A 25,381-nucleotide genomic window follows, 5' to 3' on the forward strand; every position below is an offset into this window, starting at 1 on the left:
TCATCCATGGATAGTTGCATTCAGTCAGTTTTAACTTTAAACAAATAAGTATGACAAGATAAATGATTCCATTTATCTTGTCATACTTGCCATACTTATTACAAAGCATGTTTTATATTCAATATAACAATGGAGGAGGGCTAAATTATTTCAAAACTGCACTCGAGTTCAGACCTTGAGCAACAGCGTAGTAGATTCTTGTGGGATTCCCGCAGGTGCTTGAACGCATCACAATGGGCCGGGCGCTGGAGGCTCTCCCTCCTCCCTCGGCTCTTTCGCTCCGTTTCACCCGCCTTCAGTCTTGTTCTGGGCAGCGTTTTGTGAGAGGTAGGGGAAACAGCCCGTCTGTCACTGGGAAATCCTGATCGCTACCGTCGGTCTCAGTTAGCGGGGAGTGAGCTGTGATAGAGGCGCGCAGATCTTCAGAAAGGATTAAACTCAACTGAATGAAGCGCACATGAAGTTCTTCGGCAGCGACGTAAGAACCCTTTCTCGTTATTACTAAAGCCGTGTCCGATCGTGTTTCTGCCTGTGACCTTTCACGCTCCTGCGCGCTCCTCTATTTTTCCACACAGAAGTGAGGAATAACTGCTGAGTTATCTCGCCCACTTCTGACAAACTGACAGCTTTAACGTTTTTCAGTGGCATGTGTTTCCCCCTCCGTCATTTCTGTACCTGCCGCCTTATAATAAATGCCAGTTTTTCCAGCTCTAAGAGACTTTTCTCTTAGATTGTGATTTCTGGGCATCATCTCTAACTTTTCTGTGAGTTTCTCTTAATTTCTCACTTTTTTTCACTTGAACTTTTTACGATATGCTTGTTCCAGAGCACATTTTGCTGTAAAGTGTCTAAGAATGTTATTAGGAATGGAATAGCCAAACTTTTTAAACTTCTTGTGATGCAGCTTGGCAGAAACTATGTTCCTGCTTTTGTGGCTGCTGATGGGAAGGAGGGGGGAAACAAGCCCCTGCGCGCCTCTGTGCAAAGCAGCTTCAGTCAGGGTGTGAGTCAGACCTGGATGAATAGCTGGCTAGGTGGAGTCCCTGGAGGACACGGATACGAGTCCTGCAAGTGGAAAATAGTTTCAGATGCTCGTCTTGATCTAAATTGTTTCCAAAGAGGGGGGAGGGGGGCACAGTGCTCAGAGTAAGAAGAAGGGCATGCATAACAGCCCTGAGTTGCTCAGTTGCACCTGCAGATGATGATGATCAGTGAGCATCACTTTATTGACAGCTGAACTTTTTTTCTGCTGCACAGCTGCACATGTTTGGTTGCACGTTAGGCAAAGGTAGGATTATTTGAACACATTCACGTCTTTTTGCGACGCCGTGGGTCTGTATTTATGAACGGTTTATGCACGATTTATTTATCCTGTTTTAAGATGGGGCAACAGCTGATCACATGGAATTCATTACTTTATGGTTTTTGGAACAATCTTTTTGTGGTTTTGAGATTTTGATTGGTTCTTGGTGGGCTTGGGTACTTTAACGAATCAGTACACTGTGATATGGTAGAGGAGTTTGTTTACACCGTGACTGCGATCCTATTAACATCTGTGATTAAACTAAAGTCTTTGTAGGAGGTGTTGCAAATCAGCGAGAATCGCGTCAGTGTTGAATTCTTCTGTGTGAGGGAGTGTGATGCAGGTATTAAATGCATGGCAGATTCCTATTTCACTATTTTGTCCATAAAAGTTTCTCAACAGTGTATATGTTAACATCCTGGCTCCAAATTCCACATGCTGTAACGTGGATGCAAGCAGGGACTCCTTGTTTTCCATCTCACATGCAAATGACTGTGGGTGAGAAATCTGTCTCTACAACATTTAAGCCTTCAAGTGTTTCTTGACCCTGCCATGAGCACTGTTTTTATAATAACTGAGATACACTATATGCAATCTTACTCCCACCATAGGTTTCGTGAACTGAGTTACCTGTTTTTGCCGTAAGTTAGAAAATAAAAAATTGTTAAAAAAGGGAAATGCACAGCATAACAGTTGGATTGGATTAACATGAAAAAATTGGGTTTTTTTGGAAGGAAATTCTAGTTAAATACTGTAATATCGTCATAAAGGGTTTCTGTTAGGTTAATGTGAAACTGAAACCTTTGTGATGATTCTTTCAGTAATTATACTGAAGTGATAACAATGCTTTGCATAACAGACCTCTACTTTCCCCAAAGCTGTTCCCAGTATCACATGAAGGTGATGGCAGGTGTATATGTGCCTTTAAATAGACAAGATGCTTCCTCTGCTGATGTTTCTGCTTTACATGAACTCATTGAATCCTTTATGGTCTGTTTCCACCAGATAACAAACCTGTTGGCCAGTTTGCTCTTATTTTCAGTGGATCCTTATAAATTTGGCCACAGATTTGAAGATTGGCTTGCTAATGATTGGTGTACTACACTCAGACCAAACGCACAGTGCCTGCTGTGGATCTGTGGTGTTGTTTTTCACCAGGGCGCTGTTTGTCTGGGGTTAGTGTATCGCTGAATTAAAAGATTGTATTCATTTACCGACTCGCTGCTCTTGTTTGGCACTGAAACAAGCAGAAGTGGAAAGCTTCAAGATGATGGACGATGGGAAAAAATAACAGCAGAAAACATCTGAATTTGATTATATTTCTGTTAGAGAGAAAAGAAAAGAAAGCAAATTGCCTATTTTTATCTAACATCTATACTCATGATGTCTAGTGAATAGTTACATGGGCAAAATACAGAAAACATCTCCCTGCAATATTCATTCGTCCTGCCTGGTGTGTTTCATGAATGAAAAGCAGTTCTGGAGTAGTTTATCAGTGAGGGAGGTGCTCATATCAGCGAGAGACCCGCCTGTCATCAAGCAGGTCGTGACTTTTTTGTTTCTTTATAGAAAAATTGCATTTAGAATCTCCTTGGCTCTGCCTTTTGCAAAGACTTTTAATTGTCACTTTTTATTCAGGTCACGACAAAGTCCTCAGACTTACTCGAGTCAAAATCAGCTTACTCACAGTCCCGTTGGAGATCCAAGCATCCTTAAACAACTGTGTCTCTTTTTTTCTGTCCTCAGTGAGATTCACCACAGCCAAAGCCCATGTGGACCATGCTCTCGCGATGACCGCTACAATGTAAGTATTACTGCCTGTTCTCTAATCTTCTGTTGGTGGGGTGTTGAAATGAGCTCGCTGCAGATGCAGAAGTAGCAACACTAGTTTTTGATTTTGTATCCACAAACTTGTAGTCTGATGATCTCAAACATAAGACCCGGGGGCCAGAATTTGGCCACTGGACAGCTTTGGAGAATGTGAAGAGGAGAAAGAATTTTGGACAGTTTTATAATTTTTATTGCTTTTCCTACTAATAAAAAGGACTCTCATGAATATTCATACTACACCAAAGTAATTAAGTAATAGAAAACAATTAAATGACATAAAACTTCTACTGTGGAAGATTTCAGCTTTATTCAGTGGGTCCAAAGTGGGGAAAAAAGCTACCAGAACATTTCTGTAATTTTACACAGTTATTTCTTACAATTTAAGTCCAAAGAACAATACTGATAGATTAACTACAGTATGTAGAAAAACAGAGAAATCCTCTTAAAATTGCATTAAAGATCTAAGATCTTTCGAGGATTAAATGTGCTGTTAAACTTCTTTTCTCTAAGAATTCACAAAGCAGGAACTCCAGCAACACTTGAGGGAAGATGAACAACTTTAATAATTGACCAACGCGTTTCGGCTTGTGGCCTTCATCAGGGTCATAGTAAAACATTCTAAAAAAATTGCTTAAATACAAGACAGGAAACAGAAAAAAATTTAAAATTAACCAGTCAAAACTTCATAGATAGGTCAGCTGACATATAATAGGTAGGTATTGGTTAATTGGCTAAGTCACGCCCAAGTAAATACCGGACTAGATCATTACTGATGAAGAGGAGGGGGGGGGTGTCATAACCCTCATATGTCTGAAAATAACACATGCATGAAATGCATAAGAAGAATGGTATAAATATACACACAGGTTAAAAAAAGAGAAAGGGCAGTCTTTAATGGTAAAAGCACGTTTGAATTGGAAAACAAGATTACATCATCACATAGGAACACATTTATTAAAAGATCCTTATTTATGTCTCTAAAATGTGAAATCTCTGAAATTTAGACTTAAAATGTAGACTTAAGATGAGATGTCTAGAACGTTACTTATTCTTTGGCTAAAATAATAAGATTAATTGAATAAACATTACTCATGTGAGAGTAATTTAACTGATAAAATTAGGATTAAGAAAAAAAAAAGTGTAGTTCATAAAAACTCATTAACAGAAAAATCCTCATTCATACCGCTGGGGTGCAGACTCTTAAAATGGAATATCCAAAATGCTTCTCTTTTTTTCCGGATAAAATTTATATTGCCACCTCTTTGGTTTAGTTTAATGGCTTCTATGCCTAGGAAAAATAATGGTGAATTTGGATGTTTATCATTGAAGTGTCTTGCAACAGGGCTGGTTAAATCATTCCTCTTGATCGAACTTCTGTGCTCATTAATTCGATCTTTAAGAGGGCGGGATGTTTCTCCTATATATATTTTATTGCATGGGCACTGTATCATGTAGATTACATTTTTAGTTCTGCATGTGATAAAACCCTTTATGGCAATGGTTTTGTCACCTATAGGGTCTTTGAATGATTTAACATTTTTGGTGTATTGACAATTAATGCATGTCCCACACTTGAAATTACCATGTAGATTATGGGTTATCGGGGTTTTATCTGGAGTAATAGAGTCCTGGCAAGCTCTAACAAGCCTATCTTTAATATTCCTTCCTCTCCTGTTGGTTATCATTGGTGGTTCTTTGAAGGTACCTAATAAGTTTGGGTCATTCTGAAGGATATGCCAATGTTTTAGAATTATTTCTTTAATTGTTCTGGTTTTTGGCATAAAGGTTGTGCAGAAGATAAGGTTGGGTTTATGTTTTGGAGATTTCTTGGTTGTTAAATAGACATCCCTACTCACTGAACTCACCTTCTCTTCTGCAGATCTTAACCAGTCCTCTTTATACTTTCTTTCTTTGAATTTGTTCAACATCTCTTCTTTACTCTCATTATATTCATCATGAATCTCACAGATACGCTTGAGTCTAATCAATTGGCTTACAGGGAGGCTCTTTTTGAGGTGGTTCGGATGGAAACTTGCAGCATGTAATAATGTATTCCGATCAGTGGGTTTAGAATACAGAGATGTAGACAGAGATTTGTCTTTTTTTTGTTACTTTCATGTCCAGAAAGTTAATTTCTTCAGTACTGTAATTGAGGGTGAAACGTAAGCCCACAAAGTTCTTTTCTCTGACAGAAATTTGAGTTTCACTGGTCCTGCTCACTTGGAGATTGCACTCAAAATGAGTCCGAGATCCCTTTTTTGCACAGTAAAAATTTCATACCTCACAGACAGACATGAACATTTGCTTACTTTATTTAATTATCTGTTTATTTGCCTTCTGAAAGCTTTGTGAGATGAACACTTTAGAAACTGTATGAGTTTTTCAGAGACTCCATGAGAAAGTGTCTTGTTGGAGCAGCTCATGATTACATATGTTGCAAGTGAAAGTAAATGCGAGCTACCTTCAACCTGTCCTCAGGCACCAACCTCTTGGCACTTAAATGGTATTAAGCGGTTGTGAACTGTCATTGTCTTGTGTTGTAACAGCACAGGTTTTTATGTCAGATGATTACGTCTGCAGAGAAGTCGGTCCAGTTCTTCCAGTGCCCTTCCTGCAGAAAACTGAAGTACCCTGTTACTAGATGTCACAGTGGAATGCATTCCTTCTACTCCCACTGCTTTCCCATATCTGTTTTCGAAAACCCTTTTTAGATTGAGTGATAGTAATCAATCAGTGACTCATAAAACACAGAGTTTTGCACAACCTTACTTTGTTTTCGTGCTAAATGAAAATCTATCCTTCAGCATTTTCAGAAGAAACTGAAGACAGCTTAGACATGCAAATACACCAACTGACATATGAATGTCTAGAAATGCTATTAAAACAGCTTGAGTATTTTCCCAGGAACATCTCGTCTGTTGTTTCCCTTGATAGCTAATTAAAATTCTAATATAAAATATTAATGCTAAATATTGAAACTTGTTAGTGTTTTGGGTCCCTCTGTGCCTGTTTTGTTCATGGCTTGCATTTTTGCTTTTTGTATCAATGTTCCCTCAGTCTTCTTTTTTCTCTCCATCGCTCCATCTTCCTGTTTCTTATTCCTGCCTTGTTTCCTTACAGGGTTCAGTCTGTAATGCTGGCAGGCCTTGTGTATGTGTTCCTGGTCTCCTATGGTGAGTTCCACCTCCAGCACATCATCTTTGACCTCCCAGCTTGTAAGCTTAACCTCTTCTAGCCTGCAAAGAGTTTTTTCTCCTTTAAATAAACAGTGCTTCTCACGTGTGGTGTGCGTAGAACAAAAAAAGTTTACTTTTTTAGTTTACTGAAAGATTAATTTAAGAAAGTGTTTATTTTAGGGAAATGATATGGTCCAAACACTCCAAAGACACATAAGTCACCATGTGTCTTTTATCAATCTTGCACACTAAATTTGTACACCATCCATGGATGTGTCTCTACTTATGATGCACAGTCTTTTAAAGAGGACACTACACATATTACGGCTAATTTACACCATTGAGCCCTGCTCTCAAAAACTGACATAGATGTAACACTGTCTGTGAAGCTAGATTTAGAAAAATAAGTGCTTAAAGTTAAAGTTTTAGCTTGTTTAACGCCATCTTCTCTCATTACAAACGTGAGGCCAACTGGTTGGTTGGTTGGTTGCAGCTAACAGACTTACATTAGCTTATGTTAGCTAATTAGTGACAGAATCGATAAAACAGATGAAAATAAGGACACTAAAATTAAAAATCAGTCTTAGAGGATAACATTTGGGCTGCAACAATGAGTTTTATGTTAAGAAACGGAGGATATACTGTCCACTTCACTCTCTGTCTCTTTAGCAATAAGTGGCTATCTGTTGTTTGGTTAGCTACACTCATACGGGAAAATCCACCTGTTAGCCGTAATGTTTGTCAGTTTTTAAGAGCAGGGCTCAATGGTGCAAATTAGCCTTTATATATGTAGCGTTTCATGTCCTCTTTAAATCTAGATGTAATTAATTTTCTGTAGGGACATAATGTCTGGGAAGCTGACATGAATGGCAGAGTTGGTTATGTAGCCTCTTACACTCAGGTCCAATTTTACCTTTAAGTAATCTATAATGATTCCAATTATAGACAAGACTACTGTACAATGTGCTTACTTAATACACACGGTTACCAATGTCTCCATTGGTTTTATGTGGTTTCAGACACAGACATTGAAACGTTTCATCCGACATCCTTATTAATGCTATATACGGTTCAAGATGCTAAAAAGTAAAACTTAAAAAACATGCTAAATATGTTAGCTTTAGCGGCTTGTTAGTGCTTTGATTATCCTACAACTTTCCTTGACCTCTCTCTTTTTTTTGTTTAGATAGCAGTTTATATATGCTAGTTTATTGTTATCTTCTCTATCGTTTTCATAAAAACTGCATGCATCAAATTAATACGTGTGAAGAATGGCCAAGTTAGAAGTGTAGAAGAATTATTTATGTATATAGTGCCTTTCATAAACACGAGTACAAGTAGCACACAAATCAAAAGAAATAAAATCTGTCGCTCATATTTATCAGTAAACAGAATTGTCTTTAGCAGACTTACTTGAGTCTTATCTGAGACGCTATTATTTTTATCTTTTCAATTATTGCTCGTAATTTCTGCTTATGTTAGTTTTGAGTAAATCCCTATTTATTGCATTACGCTTACTCTTTCTTTCTAAGAAAGGCTTCTTGCTTCTCTCTCCTTTTGCCTTTGTCACTGAGACACAAACACAGACTGTCATCACATTCAGCAGATGTTCAGCATCCAACTTCCATGGAAGATGTCCGTGAAAGAGCCGTTGCTATTGCACAACTTTTTAGGGAACAGAAACAGTCAAAAGAAGCAAATGTTCCAGATGGCTTTGACCTTAAGTAGGCTGTCACTTTAATGAGATATAAAATGAAACGTATTTTGCCTTTGGATTTAAAAAAAAAAAAAAGTACAAATTGTAATACACAGTAAAGCTCTTGTTAAAAATCTGCTCGTGTGTCATCCCCACTTAATTTCATTGCCTCCCTGTGAGCAGGTGCTCAGAGTTTGAAGCCCGAGGATGGAGCCTCTCTGCGTTCAGGTGCCATGGAGCTCCCGTGGCAAGATGAGCTGTGCTGTGAGTCACCTTCAGCCCACCTTGGTGTGGAGGGAGGCAGCGCAAATTCACCGGAAGCAAACCTCTCCCAATCAAATCTCCCACACAGTCCCGGCTGCACTTTTAAGAGCTCGAGAATTGATTCACATCATCCCCGATCCTCTGGCGGTAAGAGTTTAGCTCCAACATGTTTAATAACAAATACAGTAGGCCTTAATACAAAGTGTCTGTCAGTGTTGTGAAAAGTGAATGAGATAATTTCATTTCTGTACGTTGACATACTGAAATCTAAATTATGGTTGTCAGGTTTTTGCAACCGCTTGACAAAATAAACAAAATTACAAAAAGTGTATTTTTTTATTTTGTATAGATGCAGAAATTAACATCTGATGAAAAACTATTGTGTACTTATGTTGCTCCCACTTTCCTGTCAGTGTGGCTGATGAATCAGTGTTCATAAGGTTTATCTCACTAGGATTTCGTGTTTTTATTCTTTTTTTTGCAAGGAGAAAAAATAATCGGCACATAGGAGTCATAATTATAAAATCCCCTCTCTGTGTTGTATGGATCTGAAAGCACACGGAGAATGGTGAAGAGATGCAACACAGCACTATTAGGTGCTGTGTTGCATAAGCGCTTCCAGCTTTATGTGAATTTTAAAAGGTCTCCAGATGCTTTATGATGCCTAACAATCAGGAGTGATTCACCTTCTATAAAACACAGGAGCTAGACGAGATCAGGTAGGTGGTTTGATCCCTGGCACCTGTCAAAGTGTCCTTGGGCAGGATATACACTCCCAAAACAAACCCTATTTACACTGGTAAAAAAACAGAAAAACAACTGTGTATGATAAGAAGAGCGTGCTGTGTGAATGGATTAATGTGGCATGAAGTGCAAAACACTTTGAGGTGTTGAAAATTCAGAATTGGGTGCATTTTATTTACAGACACAAACAGCATGCACTCATACCTCTTTCATTCATGTTTTTCCACTGCTTTCAGCAGCCAGACGTTTCCCACAGTGATGGGAAACTGATAAAACCTGATTATGACTATTTGCCTATATATATATATTCTGTTCTGTTTCTGATTGTGACATGAAAGCTAACTGTATTTCAGAACTTTTACTTGAGCAAAGAGACCAAGGTTGTTCATGCAGCTAAGGATTTCAGTGTCAGAGAGGGTTTGTTCCTTTTTACCAGGCTGGAGGAGGCCTCTCACCAGACTGCCACTCATTCTCAGGCTTCTTCTAAGAATATTAAACCAGGCTGTTTTCTTAGAAGCCTTCGTTCAGAGGTCTGCCAACAGTCACCTAACATGCAAATGTAATTTCTTTTCAGGCACCTGTTTGGACATCCTCTGCAGAATTGATGGAAACTGGCGAAATTTAATCTGTGATCTTCGGTCTCGTGGCCAGCCGTCCGACAGTCTTATGGCAGTCAGCTTGCGGCGGCAGTTGTGAGTGTGAAGCGGCTCTCGTTAATGGCTTCATGTGCGTTTTGCCTGTTGAGAGTGTGTGAATGATTGATTGTGTGTGCCTGTGTGTTTTACTCTGATTGGCGATGTCTCAACTGCTCACTAGGGGGTTAAGTGTTTATCTCACTGGCTCCAGGCTTGTACTGTGGTAGGCTAATGCGATTAGGTTAGCACTGACCTAACTTGAGAATAGCACTTGAGAATTTTACTCAATGGTTTCCCCTTCAAGTCTAAATTATTCGCTGTTTTGACATTTTTTTGAGCACTTAAAGTACTTTTTCTCCAAGTCAACAAAGATATAAGAAAATGTAAGAAAAGATATAACACAACTGTGAATTGAATAGTGAAATGTCACTAAAATGCACCCCACTGAAACATGATAATCTAACATACCAAGAAATGCCAGAACTGTCTGACTGAACTGTTTTACCGTCTGTTTACAGATTTCAGGAAGATGGTGACTATCCCGCATCTGAAAATCCTGTTGTTTGTGAGGCGCAGGATTCCTTCATGTGCTCACTCACTCTTGACCCAACAACAAGCTTTGTCGCCATGGTAACTGTCAGCATCTCTGATGCTGTGGCTCCACCAGTTCTGCTCAGAGTTCCTGCCCGACCTGGTGAGAAAGGCATGATTCATAGCGGGGAGTCACACTAATTAAAGTAATAATTTCAGCTAATAAGTTTACCTTGTAAGACAGTGACATTCAGGTATTTGGTCATTTTTCTGGTGTTTTATATGTGTGACCACACTGTTTTAAGTGTATTACGGTTACCAATCAAAGAAGCAAGTTCCCAAACATTCTCTTTTTTTTTTCCCACACATGAAAGGTCCTAAGAATACATTTAGTCTATGTATGACGGTAATGCCGAACCTCTCATTGGTTAATTCTCCATTCTGACGTTCAACCTTAATGTGATGGACAGATAAGGAGAAAGACCTTTCTATAGCTGCACCGTGACCGGAATACAGCTAAAAGCAACTAGCCCCCGGCCTTGTGTGTCTGTGTGTGTGCAGCCGAGCTGTGAGATCTCCGCAGTAATAGACAAGCACTTTGCATGCTGAGTTTGTTCAGCCAGACCGCTTAGATGAAACAGCACGGAGCAGAAAAGAAACCGAGTAGTAACAGTCAGGCTTTTGCTGTCTTTTCACTGCACCGCTGCAGTTTTATCCTTTTGATTCATTTAATTGAACTTCAGTGATCTTGAAACCAAACTTGTATTATTCATGTCTTGTAAAAATAGAGCCCCCTTAATGAGGTGTCGATTTTACATTTTCTCAGCCAAAACTCTAGGTTTGAGGCTCTCGATTTGGCGTATATGTATTTACAATGTGTTATATATTGTTTGCATCATGTAAATGGCTAAAGTGGCTGTTGCCTTTTTGTGTTTTCTCTGTATTCTTGGAAAAAGAAAACACTTTGTGGATTCAGTTTATTCAGACTCAACTGAGTTATAAGAAGCACCAGGAACTGGCACTCGAGGCAATTTCCTGTTACCTGCACTGTGTGAACTGTCATTAAGTAATGGTGCTGCAGTTGTTGTCATATTAGGGAGGGCGTAGCTGTTTCCTAATCTTGATTTATGTACACGTGCAAATTAGGCTTTGTGATGAGGAGTAAAAGCACTTCGTGTTCCTAATGGCGGAGTAGTGTGGGAGCAGAACGATTTGGCTGTTACTCATAATGTTTATTGATCTCTTCTTGCCCCGTGGGCATTTTTGTGGTTTTATGAGACTTAATTATCTCGGGTTGTTTGTGTCATAGTTGAACATGTGAAACAGGGCTTTGTTATCAGGCCTGCTCCACCTGTCTGACGTTTGTCTGGGTCCACGGCTCTGAAAAACCCACCTGAAACAAGCAGCTTTTTGTACAGTAGCGTACACAGTACGTGTGATTTATAGATTATTAGCAGCATGCTTTGATGACATTTTACTGTTAGACTAAAGTGTAAAGTGAACTTGCCTTTTATGCCTGGTTGAGAAAGTAAATTGCATGCTGCTTCATTTATTTAATTTTAATAATTCAGAATTGGAGCCGTCATTAGATTGCATGGCTCTAGTGGCATACTGTCAGAGTGACAGTAAATAACAAACAGTACCAAAAGGAGGCTTTTGGCCTTGTTTTCTTTTTATGGGCCATGAGCTAAATCAGGTTGTCTGGGTGTAACCCCTGATGATGCACTCTGACAGCACTGCAGAGTAGTTTTATGAATGCGGGTAATTTATCAGATGTGCTGTATATTGATGGTGTCGTGAAGCTTACGTTGCTGTAATCTTTTTCTACAGAGAAACCTAGTCCTCCAGGCAACCTGTCACACATTCAGACCATCGAGGCAGAGCTGATCGTGCTCTGGGATGACCCGGCCGACTTTGATGCCAGTCCACTGAGATACGAAGTCCGATACTCCTCTGGCACCACACACCCGGCCTGGCAGGTAAATACTAACTATTTATACTTAGAAGATTATATAAGAGGTGGAGAGTTCTACTAAGAATTTGCCGTCAATTAACAGGATTTCCTGTTTTTTTTCTTCATACCTTTGCATGTAAAATGTCAGCTAATATTTGAAGCCTGGTTGTTCACCACAAGTCCCGCAGGTTAATCTACTGAGTGTTTTTGCTTGGGTCATATCGGCTTTAAAAAAAATTCTTGATTCATAGTGATTGTTATAAATCACATATAAATGAGGATGTAATGACTTTCCCTCTCTGCTTTGGGCACTCTGCCAAGCTAAGATTTCACAATCTGCTTGAGTAACATCAGTGTACTCTTAGGCATGTTTTTTTTTCCCTGCTTCATTTCACAATTAAAATAAATTCTTCATCAAATGCATCATGCTTCATAACGATAAGAATCAGATGCTGCATGCAGAAACAGTCCAGTTCCAGTTGCAGTTCCAGTTAAAAGGACTAAACAAAAGCAGCAGCCATGCTGTGACGATAGATTTGACTTAGTCATCACTCCAAGTGGACCACACCCAGCAGGCTGTGGGTACATGTGTGCATGTTCTTCAGTATTCCTTATCTGTCTCCAGGTGGTGTCTGCACCTGGAGAGCCCAGAGTGTCTTTGGATCTGAAGCCCGAACTAAAGTACAGCGTTCAGGTCCGCTGCTCCGGCCCGGAAGAGCCTCCACTGTGGAGTGAATGGAGTGAACCTCACCACATCCGCCTGGATAGTAAGAGCTGCTTCCTCACAGCAGATCCTTAGGACATGATTCATGGGACCAGCTTCTTATCTCTCTAGAATTGTCTGAAAATCATATATAGCCACTGTATTCATCAGGTGATCCGGTACTCCATTTCATATAAGAACTGCCGGGAGGAAGTGTAAGAAGTTAGTAAGTGTAAGATTTATCAGAAAGTGAAGGATAATATAAGTATAAAATTATCTTTTTTTGCAGTGAGCCTAACATTTTAAACCTGTCCTGGTGGCTGTGGGACAACTCACATTTTCTCTGAGAGGCTCATGCAGATAGAGTCAAGCACCGAGCGCAGTTACTTCCAATCCAAGCTCATTAGACTAACCCACTGAAACTCTCATATGAGTATTTCATCAGAGGTCATTCTCCAGGTTAATGATTAGTTACAAAGGAATGTAACATTAGGGGCTTATAAAAGGGATTATTTACTGTATAGTCTTTTTATTTGATCACCTGTAACAAGAACAAGGAAATGCAAATATTTTATAAATCTGTCAAAAACTAAAAATTATGTTTTAATTTATTAGGCAAATAACAAACTGAAGATATCAGATATCCTAATCAAATAATAATAATAGTGCACTTTACACTTTTTGGACAGCAACAATAATTATATTTTAACATAAAAAATATTGATTTAGGTAAATACCAGTGCTGTTGACATGGGATCGGTTTGGTAAAAATACTGAGTGTTGGTCTAATAAATCTGTCAAGCACTGTCTGTATTAGTGCATGCAAAACATTATTTTAAAGTTATTCAACTCAAATCACAACAACAGTTGGATCAAGGTGCTCTTTATTGTAGGTAAAGACTCTACAGTAATATGAATTATGAAACTGAAAGTTGAAAAACAAGAGCAAGAACTGAGACATAACAATTGTTTGCATGAGCTAAAATCAGAAACCTTGTTCATGTGAGCTGATCAGTGACTCATACTAGGCTTGGGCTAATTGATTCCAAAAGCTTTACACAGCACAAGCGACAGCGTCTTGTTGTATTGTCACAGCAGACATATTTGTGAAGTTTTTCCTAGATAATAGGTACTGTTACCCAAAGACTGCCCATGTACTGTGTGTCAGTGGTACAGTAGTGTGTGTCATGGGGTTAAAAGTTTGTGAGACTCAGCAGCTCTGAGTAATCCCGCTAAAACGAGCCACACAGTCGTCCTTGTAAAACAGCAGTAATTGAGATGAGGTGAGGTGTCTTGGCTTGAAGGGTGACTCAGAAACTTCTGGCTAAAACGATGCCAGAACAGAAGAACACGCCGCAGACGTCCTGCTGAAGCATTCACAAAAGTTAAACTTTGAGTGAGTCAGTGCTCCCCACAGAAGTTTCAGGTGGCTGTGTGACAGGAGTCGGATAACTCCCCTCTCGCTCTTTTAATGGCAAACTTTGACAAAGTTTTCATAATTCCATAGAAAGGTTTGTTTGTTTTTCTTTTGTAAAGGTCTACGTGGCAACTGTGGGTAAATGAGAATGAGTCATGTGTTTGATTTGTTTGAGGGTCTTTGTTTTTGTCATCTTAGTGACATCCATTTGGCTTTGTGTCTTTTGTAAAAGGCTTTTCAAAGTATAAAAAGTTAAAAATGAGATTTCTTTTTTGAGGCAGTAAACATAACATAAAATGACGTGTTTTGTTTTTTTGTTTTTTTTTTTCTTTCCTGCGTGCAGCGGTGAGCTACATCCCCAAGATCGTGGTGGCTAAACCCGGGGAGAACGTAACAGTGTACTGTGTATTCAACGACCACAGAATGAATGCCAGCATGGCCGTGTGGAAGCTCAATTTCAAACCGCCGCTTCAACCCACCCTGTACCACCCAGTCAACCAGTGGGTAAGAAGTCAAAAAAACCTCTCCCTGCAGAGGTTTTTGTGATGCTCGGAACATTTCTGTAGCCTTCAGTACAGTAAATACAGTACAGTACAGTACAGTAAATATTTTTGTTGACCCAAACCAGGTCAGCAAGATCACAGTGCGTCCTTCAGAGAATCAAATGTATGACCTCCTGAGTTGTACCGAAGGGTGGAGCATCCCTTACAGCCAGATCTATGTGGAAGGTGAGCTTTTTTGGACCAGTAAAAACAAATCTAAGTGTTATCCAATGTATTTCTGTAACCTGTTTTTATAGCGAAAGTCAGTTCCTGATGTTTTAAAGTTGCTTGAAATCCATGTTCCTTCAGTGTTCATTTGACAAAGACAGGAAGCAGAGCGGCGACATGTGAAAGCACAACAGCGTGAACCAGAATAACCTCAGTGTGCAGATGCTAGCTTAGGTGATGTGTTTGTGACTGTCACCCAAATTAAATTTGCTTTTCTTTGTGTGTTTCAGGAGCTGACATTGATATAAAGTGTGTAACCAATGGGGACATTGACGCCATGGACTGCAGTTGGACTCACAAACAGCTGACTAAGCTCAGATTTCGATCCAAGTAAAGCACCTTTTCCAATCCAGTTGATGTTTATGTTTGTTAAAAGATGCTGCATTGTTCATAAAAGTTTTGTGTGATGAAAAGCTGGAAGTTACTATATACACACACACACACAGTGTACCAGGACACCACGTTCACTGAACACACCCTCGACCTGTGTGTTTAGCACTAGAGATTGTGAAGCAATATCAGGAAGTTTATTTCAACAGTGCACTGTAAGTGTGTGTCGTTAGTATTATACAATACAATAGAGTACAATAGTAAGTCTCTTCTCTTTTAAACCAGCGAGACCTGGCACGATTATGCAAGCTTGTTCTTACTGACTGATGTACTGCAGATGTAAGTTGTATTAAAGATGACGAGAACATCTTATTTCATATTTCAGATCAGATTGTTTTGCTCAGACTTCAGATCAAGTATTCTAGTTGGCACCAGTTCTTTAGTCTTGGTAAAGTTGTGTTTAATATTTTAGTCTTTTTTTTTCCCTTGAAGTAACAAATCTATGACATCACATTGGTGCATTACTGGTCCTGGAGCGACATTCGTTATGATGTGCAAGAACAATACAAGCACAGGCAAATCAGCTCATGTGGAGACAAAAAAAACCACGACTTCATCTGTTTCTTTTTGTTTTTAATGTCAGGTGGGCTGACCTGTCATGTGACGTGATGGAGGAGAGGGAGAGAGCGGGTGAGAATCTGGGGGAGATGGGTCCTGCCTGCATGGAGGGAGGGCAGGAAACGTGCACCATCCACCCTCTGAGGATGAACTGCTATAAACTCTGGCTGGAGTTGCCATCGCAACTGGGTCCCATCAGGTCCAAACCGGTCTACCTGTCACCTGTAGATCACGGTGAGAAAGAAGGATTCATTTTAATTAAAGAGTTCCAGGCTTATTAGATGTTCTTCAGCAGCACCGTTACTCCAGGTTTACCACAAAGAAACCGAACTTCTGTCTTTCCTGCAGTGAAGCCTCACGCACCCGCTAATGTGAAGGCAGTGAGCCACAGCAGTGGGGTCCTGGAGGTGACTTGGCAGGCTCCGCCTTTGCCAGCCGATGGTCTCCAGTGTCAGTTTCAGTACCACTCGCCATCCACCGTGAGCCCCCGGCCAAAGTGGAAGGTGAGCTTATCGCACAGTTTAGCAACCACGCGCTGTGACTGAATGCTTGGTGTGGTGGGTTTCACAAATCAATTATTCAAAATAGCCTCCAAATATAAGTTTGGAATGAATTATATTTCTATAATGATATGATATTGGATGATTGTCAGAACTCTACTACTGTTAGCTTCCTGTGAAACACCCAGAATAAAATATGCCAAATGAAATATTTCTTTAAATGATACAGGATGCTCTGACATAACCTCAGCTTGTGTGTCTCTTATGAGATCAAACTGCAGTCCTCTGATTGAAAAATTCTCCTGGAAATTGGACAAATGCTCTCATCTCAAAATTTGCTCAAAATACCAAAAATATAACCATTTTCTCTCTTTTCATAAAATAAGGAGGCTAGACAGAGTGAGCAGATGTGTACTGCGCAGAGCGAACATTTTCCATTAGGAATGCGTGGTTTCTTTAATGAGCTCCAAAAATGTTTGCAGCTTCAGGATCCTGTGCGGGTTCCGTGGGCAGAGGTCGCCGTGCCAGATATGTGCCGCGTATACGTGGTTCAAGTGCGCTGCAAGCACACCAACGGCACCGGCTACTGGAGCGACTGGAGTGAGTCTGTCTACTCCACTCCGCAAAACAGCAGAGGTAAAACATGTTATCAAAACAGCAGCGGTGGCAGCCTTGACTTCTGATACAAATGTTCGTTTCCAGTCGCGTCTGACCATGTGATTTCTGCTCTAATGGACATGGCGCACACAAATGCCATCTCCTAGCAGAGAAATACAAAAGTAAAGGCTGCGAGTGGATGTAATGTTTGCTAATTGACCTCCTCAGCTCCTGAACGTGGCCCTGATTTCTGGAGAATCCGTCAAGATGATCCACACGGAAACCAGTCTAACATCACCCTGCTGTTTGAGGTACATACATTACAGTATTCAGCTTTTTTATTAAGAGTTAGGTGCAGTGATATTCCTCTTGTCTGCAGGTCCCTCTAAAAACACAAAAAGACGCTAAACAAGTATTTTCTCTGAGGCTAAACCTGATGTTAAAATAAGTTCTTTAAAAAGCCAAAAATGATTTCATATGAAAGCAATATGAACAGAGAGTCCAAACGTGCTGAGGGATTGGCTGTGTTAGTTCAGTGAGACAGTCAAAAACGAATGTGAACACTTATGTCTGCACTTTTATTTTGTTAAATACGAACAAAATGATAGCAGAAGTGCTGCCACGTGTCCGGACACAAAGAGAGGAACAATGTGTTTATTTGGTTATTCAATAAAAGGCTTCAGTTAGTTCAAATCTGTGTTTGCCTTTGCAGTTTTGTCGTGTTATACAATATTTGAAATGAAAAAACAACAACAAACAAACTACTACATTTTCAGAAATATTTGTGGGTGTTTTCTTGTTGGGTTTTTTGTACTGCTTGAACACTAAAGTGGCCCTCACATGAGATGACAGTGCCAGCAGATGCCCACAGCTCATTTAAGTTCGAGACCCCTGCTATAGACTGTCAAGCAGCTAGAATCCTCTATCAGACAAGAACTGGGACATTCCTCTCCCAAAATCAAGCAGCTGGTCTCCCAGAAGTTCCCAGATATGCATAGTGTTGGTAAAATAGCTACACGGTGTTAACCACAGTTTGTATGATGCAAAGCTATTCAAGGCCACTATTTAGAATTTTCTTATAAATAAAGTTCAGTAGGAACTTTGGCCATATTGACCGTTGTTTACAATGCAGTTCATTGATTTGACATTTTTTGCTTAAATGTTCTCAATTTGTTTTGTAGAATTTCCCACCTTCTGGGAATTCCTATTGTGTAGATGGATTTGTAGTCCAGCGTCGGTCCTCAAGCGGATCTGTGCTGAGGGAGACGATCGAGCTGATGTCCTCCTACAGCTTCGAGTGGAACCAGGAGCTCCAGACTGTGACTGTGGAAGCCTACAATAGTTTGGGGAACTCCAGAGACAACATAAACATGACACTGGAGAGACAGCCTAAAGGTGAGTGAGTGGGAATATAACAGGACGTGTGACCAGTCACACACTCAGTGAATTTATTCTATTAGGCAATGTTCTTGTCACTCTAGCCTGGGTCTGTTCTTAATCAATCAATCAATAATATCCCTCATCATCCTTATTATATTAGTATTCCAAAAGAAGCTCAGTGTGGTCATGCTGGAGGCTGTCAAGTTTTAGATAAAGAATAAAATGAATCACATAAGCCATATATTGATATAATATCTTTAAATCAATCCAGGATTTCATCAAGAGACAGGCAGTTTTAACAATCTCAGGCTTCACGTTCCTCTGAAAATATAAACCTTAGCTGAGATCAAAAGCCTTCTTGAACACTGAAAAATTTACAGGCTCACAAAAGCAAGGGCAAGATCCTTAGCAAACAGTCCATGAACCTTTCATCAGTTCTTACAGATTTATGGCCACTCAAACGTGCACAGACACAGGTGCAGATTTACGGGAAAGAAAAGAACAAGGTGGTCAGTGGTGTCCATTCATGGCAAAATACTTACTGGAAACATCATTTTTGCCAGCGCTTTAATAATCATCAAGGCTTGCATGTTGAGATTTTGACAAGCCCAAGATGAACTCATGTTTCTATATGTGTTTATTTGCCAGTGTGCATTTGCCCCAGCCTCATAACACATGCTTGAAATATTTGGCCCTAAAGCAGAGGCCAAAAACATCCATTTAGTTTAAGACCACATCTAAAATAATTATCTCTGGGAGCTCATAAGAGCCATGATAGATGCCCGACATCCATTAGTTCTAGTGCAGTGAATGCTAAGAGTAATCGGAACATAGGAAACAAGGCTGATGTCTAATGTGTGTGTGTGTGTGTGTGTGTGTGTGTGTGTGTGTGTGTGTGTGTGTGTGTGTGTGTGTGTGTGTGTGTATGTGCGTGCGTGTGTGTTTGTGTAACATTTTTCTCTTCCTTTAATCATGATTCAGAGAATAACTGTCAGAATAAATTAATTGTCCATAAAGCTGGACTGTTTTCATGATTTGATTATTAGAGAAGAGTTTTATTAGCAGCAACCTGAAGACAAGAACACAGCAAATTTGTGGTAAATCATTGAGCACCTGACCTAGAAATCTCCTTTGGTGGAGTTCCACACAGAGCAACAGGACTAACAAGCATCAAGTGGATAGCATTTGTATTTCCACACCAGTTTTTTTCTGCCCACAAACTTGAATTAAACAGGTTTTACTGGGAAAATTCTTTAAATTTATAAGCGCGTTCACTTTATTCTGGCTGCAGTGAGTTACAGCAGCATAATCAAGCTGGCATAACAAATCTCACACTGAATAAGAAGAACTGTCGAAAACTCTCTAGCAGTTAAAAAGTCATGTCGTGTAGGTTAGGACGACTTAAATTTGCACACAGCAAAAAAGGAAGATCGTGGTTCCTGCTCCACATTTCAGCTCCGAGATTAGTCCACAAAACACTTTTCCAAAAGGTGGAAAGGCGCTTAATTGAATTGGTATTTGCTGAAAAAACATACATCTAATTTTAGTTTGCTGTGAGTTTGTATGTTTGGTGTAATTGGACATGAAATGAATTTTATTTGTTGTTTTTCTTCTTTTTTTGGTGGCTGATTTTTGAAAGCATTGTAAATACGTTTCCCAGTAGGAACAATTAAATGACACATCGACCACTTTGAAATTAAGAGACGCCTTTCTGTCAGTTATGCTGTTTCACTTTCCTCTGTCATTAAAAAATCTCTGTAAAATATTCAAATTCAAATATTCATATTCAAATTCTGGGAGTAACTAAACTTGTTTTGGCTCAGTTTTTCACAGCTGTTTGCAAGAGTCTTTTTTCTTTTAACGTTTAATGTGTAGTGAGGTTAGTGCACATTCATGCTCCTGTCAGCAGCAACTTTAAATAAATAGTCATGATTACACACATGTAAGTGCTAGCATCACTGTCCTGAATGCTCCTTAAGCTGGTAGCTGAAGTTCAGTGAGCGTTATTCAGTTATTGATGTTGACAGATGAGTGAAAAGTAAAGAAAAGAAAAGAAAAGAAAAGAAAAGAAAAGCCACTGCGAATGTCGAGGTCATCTGACCCTGGATGAATTCAGTTGTTTCTTTCTGCACTGCAGGCCACTGTGTGCGTTCATTCCACGTGTTGCTTATCAACGGCACATGTGTGTCACTGTCATGGAGCCTGTTGGAGAACAGCTCGGTGCCTCTGTTCATGGTGGTCGAGTGGTTGCCACACAAGCAGCAAGACTCTGGGCCAAGAGCAGAGACGTGGACCAGACTGCGCTACACTGATCACCCCGTCTATCTGAGAGGTAGTACAGTCTCTTCTTTGTTAGTTACACTGTTATTTCAGAGTCTGGTTATGTTAAGTTAAACTAAGCTGTAACAATTTACATTTATCCCATCAGGTGATTTTTTTGCCTCAGAGGAGTACGGCTTTTTCTTGTACCCTGTGTTTGCTGAGGGAGAAGGGGAGCCGATTTACACTTTAGGTATGCTCACTGCACACGGGTTGTGTCATCTGCAGCACTAAAGGATGACAAAATGCCTCTTGTTGTTCTAGCAGTTAAAGCTCTGATGTGTATTACAGCCACCAGAGGAGATCCTGAGGCCTACATGATGCTGATGATCATCTCCTTTCTTTTCATCATCCTGTTTGTCACCCTGGTTCTCTCCCAAAACCAGTAAGAGCTATTCCAGAAAAATGTATTTACAAACTGACACAAATGTGTAAGAGGGTAAAGCGATAAAACATTCAGACTTTTTGCAAAAAAACCTCTCTGGCCATTTTTCAGTGCTGTGACTCAGGAACAGGAGAGACTTTGACACTAATCTTTAGCGCTCACCAATCAAAAGTCGTCAATTAGTAAATTACATTTGTCTGGACAGCCCTGGATGTACTGTAAACTGTAGCTTGCCTGGTTTGTGGAGGTACACAGCCAGAACATGATAATTGTAGGGTTCACCGTTTGATCTTGTAAAACTAACCCTGAATACACACGGTTAGTTTTTTTTTATCCGAACAGACACCTGTAAGAAATGATATATGATAGTAATTTCGATGGTGCAGTCTAATTAAGGGCACAGAGACATTGACCATGAAAAATTAGCGGTGCAACATTTAACAGGTCACCAGGGTGTAATTACGCTTGATGTTGGCTGATAAAAGTGGAAAAAGTAGACCCGAGAGAGGAAGGGAACAGGTGCGTTTGGGCATCAAATGTCTAACGTGAATATCTGCTACATTTCAGGATGAAAAAGTTTGTATCGAAGGATGTTCCCAACCCAAGGAAGTGTTCATGGGCGAAAGGAATAGACTTCAAAAAGGTATGAAATGTACACTGTGAATGTCATTGTTGACTCATCTGTTTACTAACCCTAAAATATTAACATCTAGGTCATACTAGCCCTAAAGAACAACATCATGTGAAAGAAGCTAATTTTTACTGTTTTCAAATAAAAATTGAAACACTGATCAAAATTCTGTTATCTGCATGCTGGAAAATGACTAAGGTAGCTTGGTGTAAGTCGGAGAAACAGTCTGACTCTGACAGATGCTGTTACCTGCCAACATGGTCGCTTATTAACATGATCTTATTTTCTTAAAGAGCAAGTGGAACCTCACATATACCTTTTGTTAAATTACAAGTGTTTTACAAGTGTTACAATTACAATTACAAGTGTTGTTTTTAACTTTAGATTTTGTGTCAATTAAAAAGAGACCAGAGATATCTCAGCGGAAAAAGAATTATTCAAAAAAAGTGCCGCACAAAGGTTGGAGGTTAATTGAGAAAATCACTCTGCAGAGGCACAAGGAAACAGCCAGGTGAACAGTAGGATGGGGTAAGGAATTCAGGTTGGCAAAAGTGACAAAAACTGACAAAAGTGAGGTGACAAAGGGGAAAACAGGACTATATGTACACACACATGCAGAGGTGATTTGTGATTAGACGCAGGCAGGGACGAGATACAAGCGGAACTAATGAAGGTGTGGCAGAAAATCGCAAAGGAGACAAAAACAAAGACAGGAAGTAAATACATAAAAAGACACATGAGACAGGAAACCATCAAAGTAAACGAGAAGTAGTCAAAAGACACAAAACACTGATAATGAGGACAGGAAAACCTGAAAATTATCATAATAACAGAAAGATAGAGAGAACGGAAATGAAGGAAATAAAAACAAAGATGAGATGGCACAAACTAAAAACAACAAAATACCAGCAGCAGGACCAAGATTCGTTTTATGCTAAGCTAACTAGCTGCTTCATATTTAATGAAAACACTTGAGAGTGAAATTGGTGTTCCCATCAAAAATTCAGGTAGAAAATGCTCTATATGCTCTATTCCTTTGGATAAAGTTCTGCTTGCATGTTTCTTGTCATCACCTGACACTGAGATGAATCGATTTAAAAACACTTACCATGCAAGTTCTTCAGTAGTTCCTGTCTATCTTGATAAATAACGAGGCAGAAGGATGATGAGTTTGTGGGCAACATGTTCGTCATGTATGTTTGTTGCAATCTGTAGGCTATTAATGCTTGTGAGCGGTTTGCACTGCTACCCTCAGGGATCAGTACAGCAAGAACATGCATTTAGTCTCTCTTCTTAACAGTCTTTTCCATCATAAGTGGATTTTCTGCAGTGTTTTCTCGTGGCCATATGCTTCAGTATTCATCAGCTCTGAAACTTTCTCCAGGTGGACACCTTTGACTATCTGTTCCGACCTCGGGAAGGTCTGCCGGTCTGGCCGCTGCTCATGCCCTCTGAGAACATCTCCCAGGTCATTATAGTGGACAAAGTTCTGACTACGGCCCTGATCCAGAACCCACTTCCAGACCATGCAGATGCCTTAGCTGGCTCCCATTCTCCTGGGTTTGACCTGAATGTCGATCAGTTCATGGAGAATGAGACTCTCCCTGTTGGGGGTCCTTCTTCAGCTGTTGATCTGGATACCTTAACTACTTCAAGCTCAAGAGCAGATCTACAGCCAGCTGATCCCTCAGTGGACCAACATCCAGGTAGCACCGAAAACTCTGGGCAGTCTTCAGTCACGTACACCGCTGTTCTGGTCTCCAATCCCAGTCAGGACCAGCAACCCCCCATTCATCTGCCCTACAAGGATGGTAGTGGTAACAGTTCCAGCGATGAGGGAAATTTCTCTGCCAACAACTCTGACATTTCGGGATCTTTTCCCGGTGGCCTCTGGGAGCTGGAAAGCTGTCGTGGTTTGGAGATGGATGACCCGAGGCGCTCCTGCTCGTACAACTCTGTGGAGGAGCTTTCTCAAAATTCGGATCAAGAAGAAGAGCATGAGGTGAGACGGGAGAAGGACTTGTATTATCTAGGAATGGACTACCCAGCAGAGGATGAGGAGAGTGAGAAAGAGGATGGGCAGAGTGAAGACGAAGAAGCCAAAGTGGAGCTGCTTAAAAGTACCCCTTTGAACAGAGGGCACTGTTCCCTGGAGTTGCATCCTTTGCTCGGTCAAGATAACCCGAGCGAGCCCGGGATCCTGCCGTCACCGTCGACGTGTGGCTTCGCCATGCCATACCTGCCTCAGTTCAGAACTGCTACGTGCACAGCGCAACACACACAACGTGAACCCCAGCTGTGATTAGCATGTGCACCATTAAGTCCATCATGTCACGCATCAGCATTTGCCAAAGCTGATTTGCATCTGTTCCTTTGGGCATGGCGAGGTGCGAGGCCGGAAAAAGTGAAAAAAAAAGGAAAAGAATTACCTCAAGTTATGTATCATTGCAAGTTGATGTTCATCAATGCTGCTATTGTGTGCTGTTGGAAAAGACATCAGGAGGGCACAAGCCTCAGGAGAACGCATTTCTTTCTTTCTTTGTTGGGCATTAAAACCCAGATTTTACTGTGCCATACTGCAACTGTGCCGTATCTGTGGCCGATGTTAAAAAAAAAAAAGAGCTACAGGCAAATCTGCGCAAGCAGCATACCGGTCTTTGAGAAGAAAGGAAAAAAAGAGGTCTTACAATAGGCGTACAACCGACGCACAGGTGGTCATACCATAGATGCTCAGAATCAAAGGATGCTCTTTGTGCCTACGTTTGCACTCGCCATATTACAGAAAACCGTTCTTTTCATTCTCACTACTGATTCCTTTTTGCTACATTCAACGGAAAGATTAAAGAGGTTCACAGAGAATGAAAAAAAAAAAAAACAAGGGAACGAGAGAGAAATAAGGCTCATCATCTGCACATTTTCAGCTTTCTTGGCACACATTTGAGTGTAAAGTAAAAGCAACGCTTGGATGTTGCTTCAAAGCTATTGGTGTGGCTAAATGAGAACAGCTGATAACAGCTGAAGGTGGTGAATTACTGCAGGCAAAGCTTTTGGACACTTCATGTACTGCCGTGCAGCTTTCGTATCTACATCTGCATGGACTATCTCAGCCATCAAACCATCAAGCCTTTTTGCACTTTGTGCTTTAATGTGTTTGAGAGTTTGTTCCAGTATGTGAGAAACGTGGCGTCTATTTTTGTGCTATAGTTTTGCTTGGCAATTTAACTGGACAACTTCTTTATTCTGTAAGAAAATGAAAAAGATTAAAGAAGGAGAATCCAGAGGATGACTAAATTGAAAAGTAATGAAGATATAAAAATATGATTGACAGTTGTTGTTCTAAATGGAGAATGTTGTCTATTTTTCATGGTGAAATAAAGTATTTATTGTAAGTGTGTGTTTTGTATCACAGGGACTGGTGTAATGTTCACACTGCATGGAAATACAGGTACAAAAATAAACTTTTCCCATCAATACGCAACACGCTAACACAGAACTGCAGTAATAGTCTGCCACCTTGTGGCTGGAACCAGTAAATACATTAAAATTACATCAGGCTCCAGTCTGTGTGGCACTTCAGTCAAACATAAAGGTAACTACC

The 25,381-nt window shown here is 40.2% G+C and overlaps 1 protein-coding gene across 3 annotated transcripts; it reads left to right on the plus strand.

The window, feature by feature from the left end:
- Positions 1-205: 205 nt before the first annotated feature.
- Positions 206-25,177, plus strand: lepr (leptin receptor). 3 transcript variants are annotated; one of them, XM_031760277.2, is made up of 21 exons: positions 206-478; positions 3,050-3,107; positions 6,254-6,306; positions 8,189-8,416; positions 9,588-9,705; positions 10,167-10,342; positions 12,010-12,158; positions 12,759-12,900; positions 14,597-14,757; positions 14,882-14,981; positions 15,254-15,353; positions 15,997-16,205; positions 16,320-16,474; positions 16,954-17,107; positions 17,297-17,379; positions 18,250-18,463; positions 20,586-20,780; positions 20,877-20,960; positions 21,059-21,152; positions 21,720-21,795; positions 23,168-24,085. In XM_031760277.2, exons 2-21 carry the CDS (start codon positions 3,094-3,096, stop codon positions 24,083-24,085), a joined length of 3,423 nt encoding a protein of 1,140 aa, XP_031616137.1. In that variant the 5' UTR covers positions 206-478; positions 3,050-3,093. The 3 variants fall into 3 exon arrangements, with proteins under 3 accessions (XP_031616137.1, XP_031616136.1, XP_031616138.2); XM_031760276.2 differs by lacking the exon at positions 206-478 and adding an exon at positions 1,166-1,288 and having other exon boundaries at positions 23,168-25,177; XM_031760278.2 differs by lacking the exons at positions 206-478; positions 3,050-3,107; positions 6,254-6,306 and adding an exon at positions 7,933-8,033.
- Positions 25,178-25,381: the final 204 nt, after the last annotated feature.

The sequence above is a fragment of the Oreochromis aureus genome, linkage group 17, assembly GCF_013358895.1.
Source record: "Oreochromis aureus strain Israel breed Guangdong linkage group 17, ZZ_aureus, whole genome shotgun sequence".
Classification (NCBI taxonomy): domain Eukaryota; kingdom Metazoa; phylum Chordata; class Actinopteri; order Cichliformes; family Cichlidae; genus Oreochromis; species Oreochromis aureus.

What these genes read in the sequence shown, in the direction of transcription:
- lepr (XM_031760276.2), top strand. Translation starts at nt 1,264, where the DNA reads ATGTTTGGTTGCACGTTAGGCAAAG. An exon ending in CCACACACCCGGCCTGGCAG is followed by an intron (nt 12,159 to 12,758) that starts GTAAATACTAAC and finishes ATCTGTCTCCAG; the next exon opens with GTGGTGTCTGCACCTGGAGA. An exon ending in CTGGTTCTCTCCCAAAACCA is followed by an intron (nt 21,153 to 21,719) that starts GTAAGAGCTATT and finishes GCTACATTTCAG; the next exon opens with GATGAAAAAGTTTGTATCGA.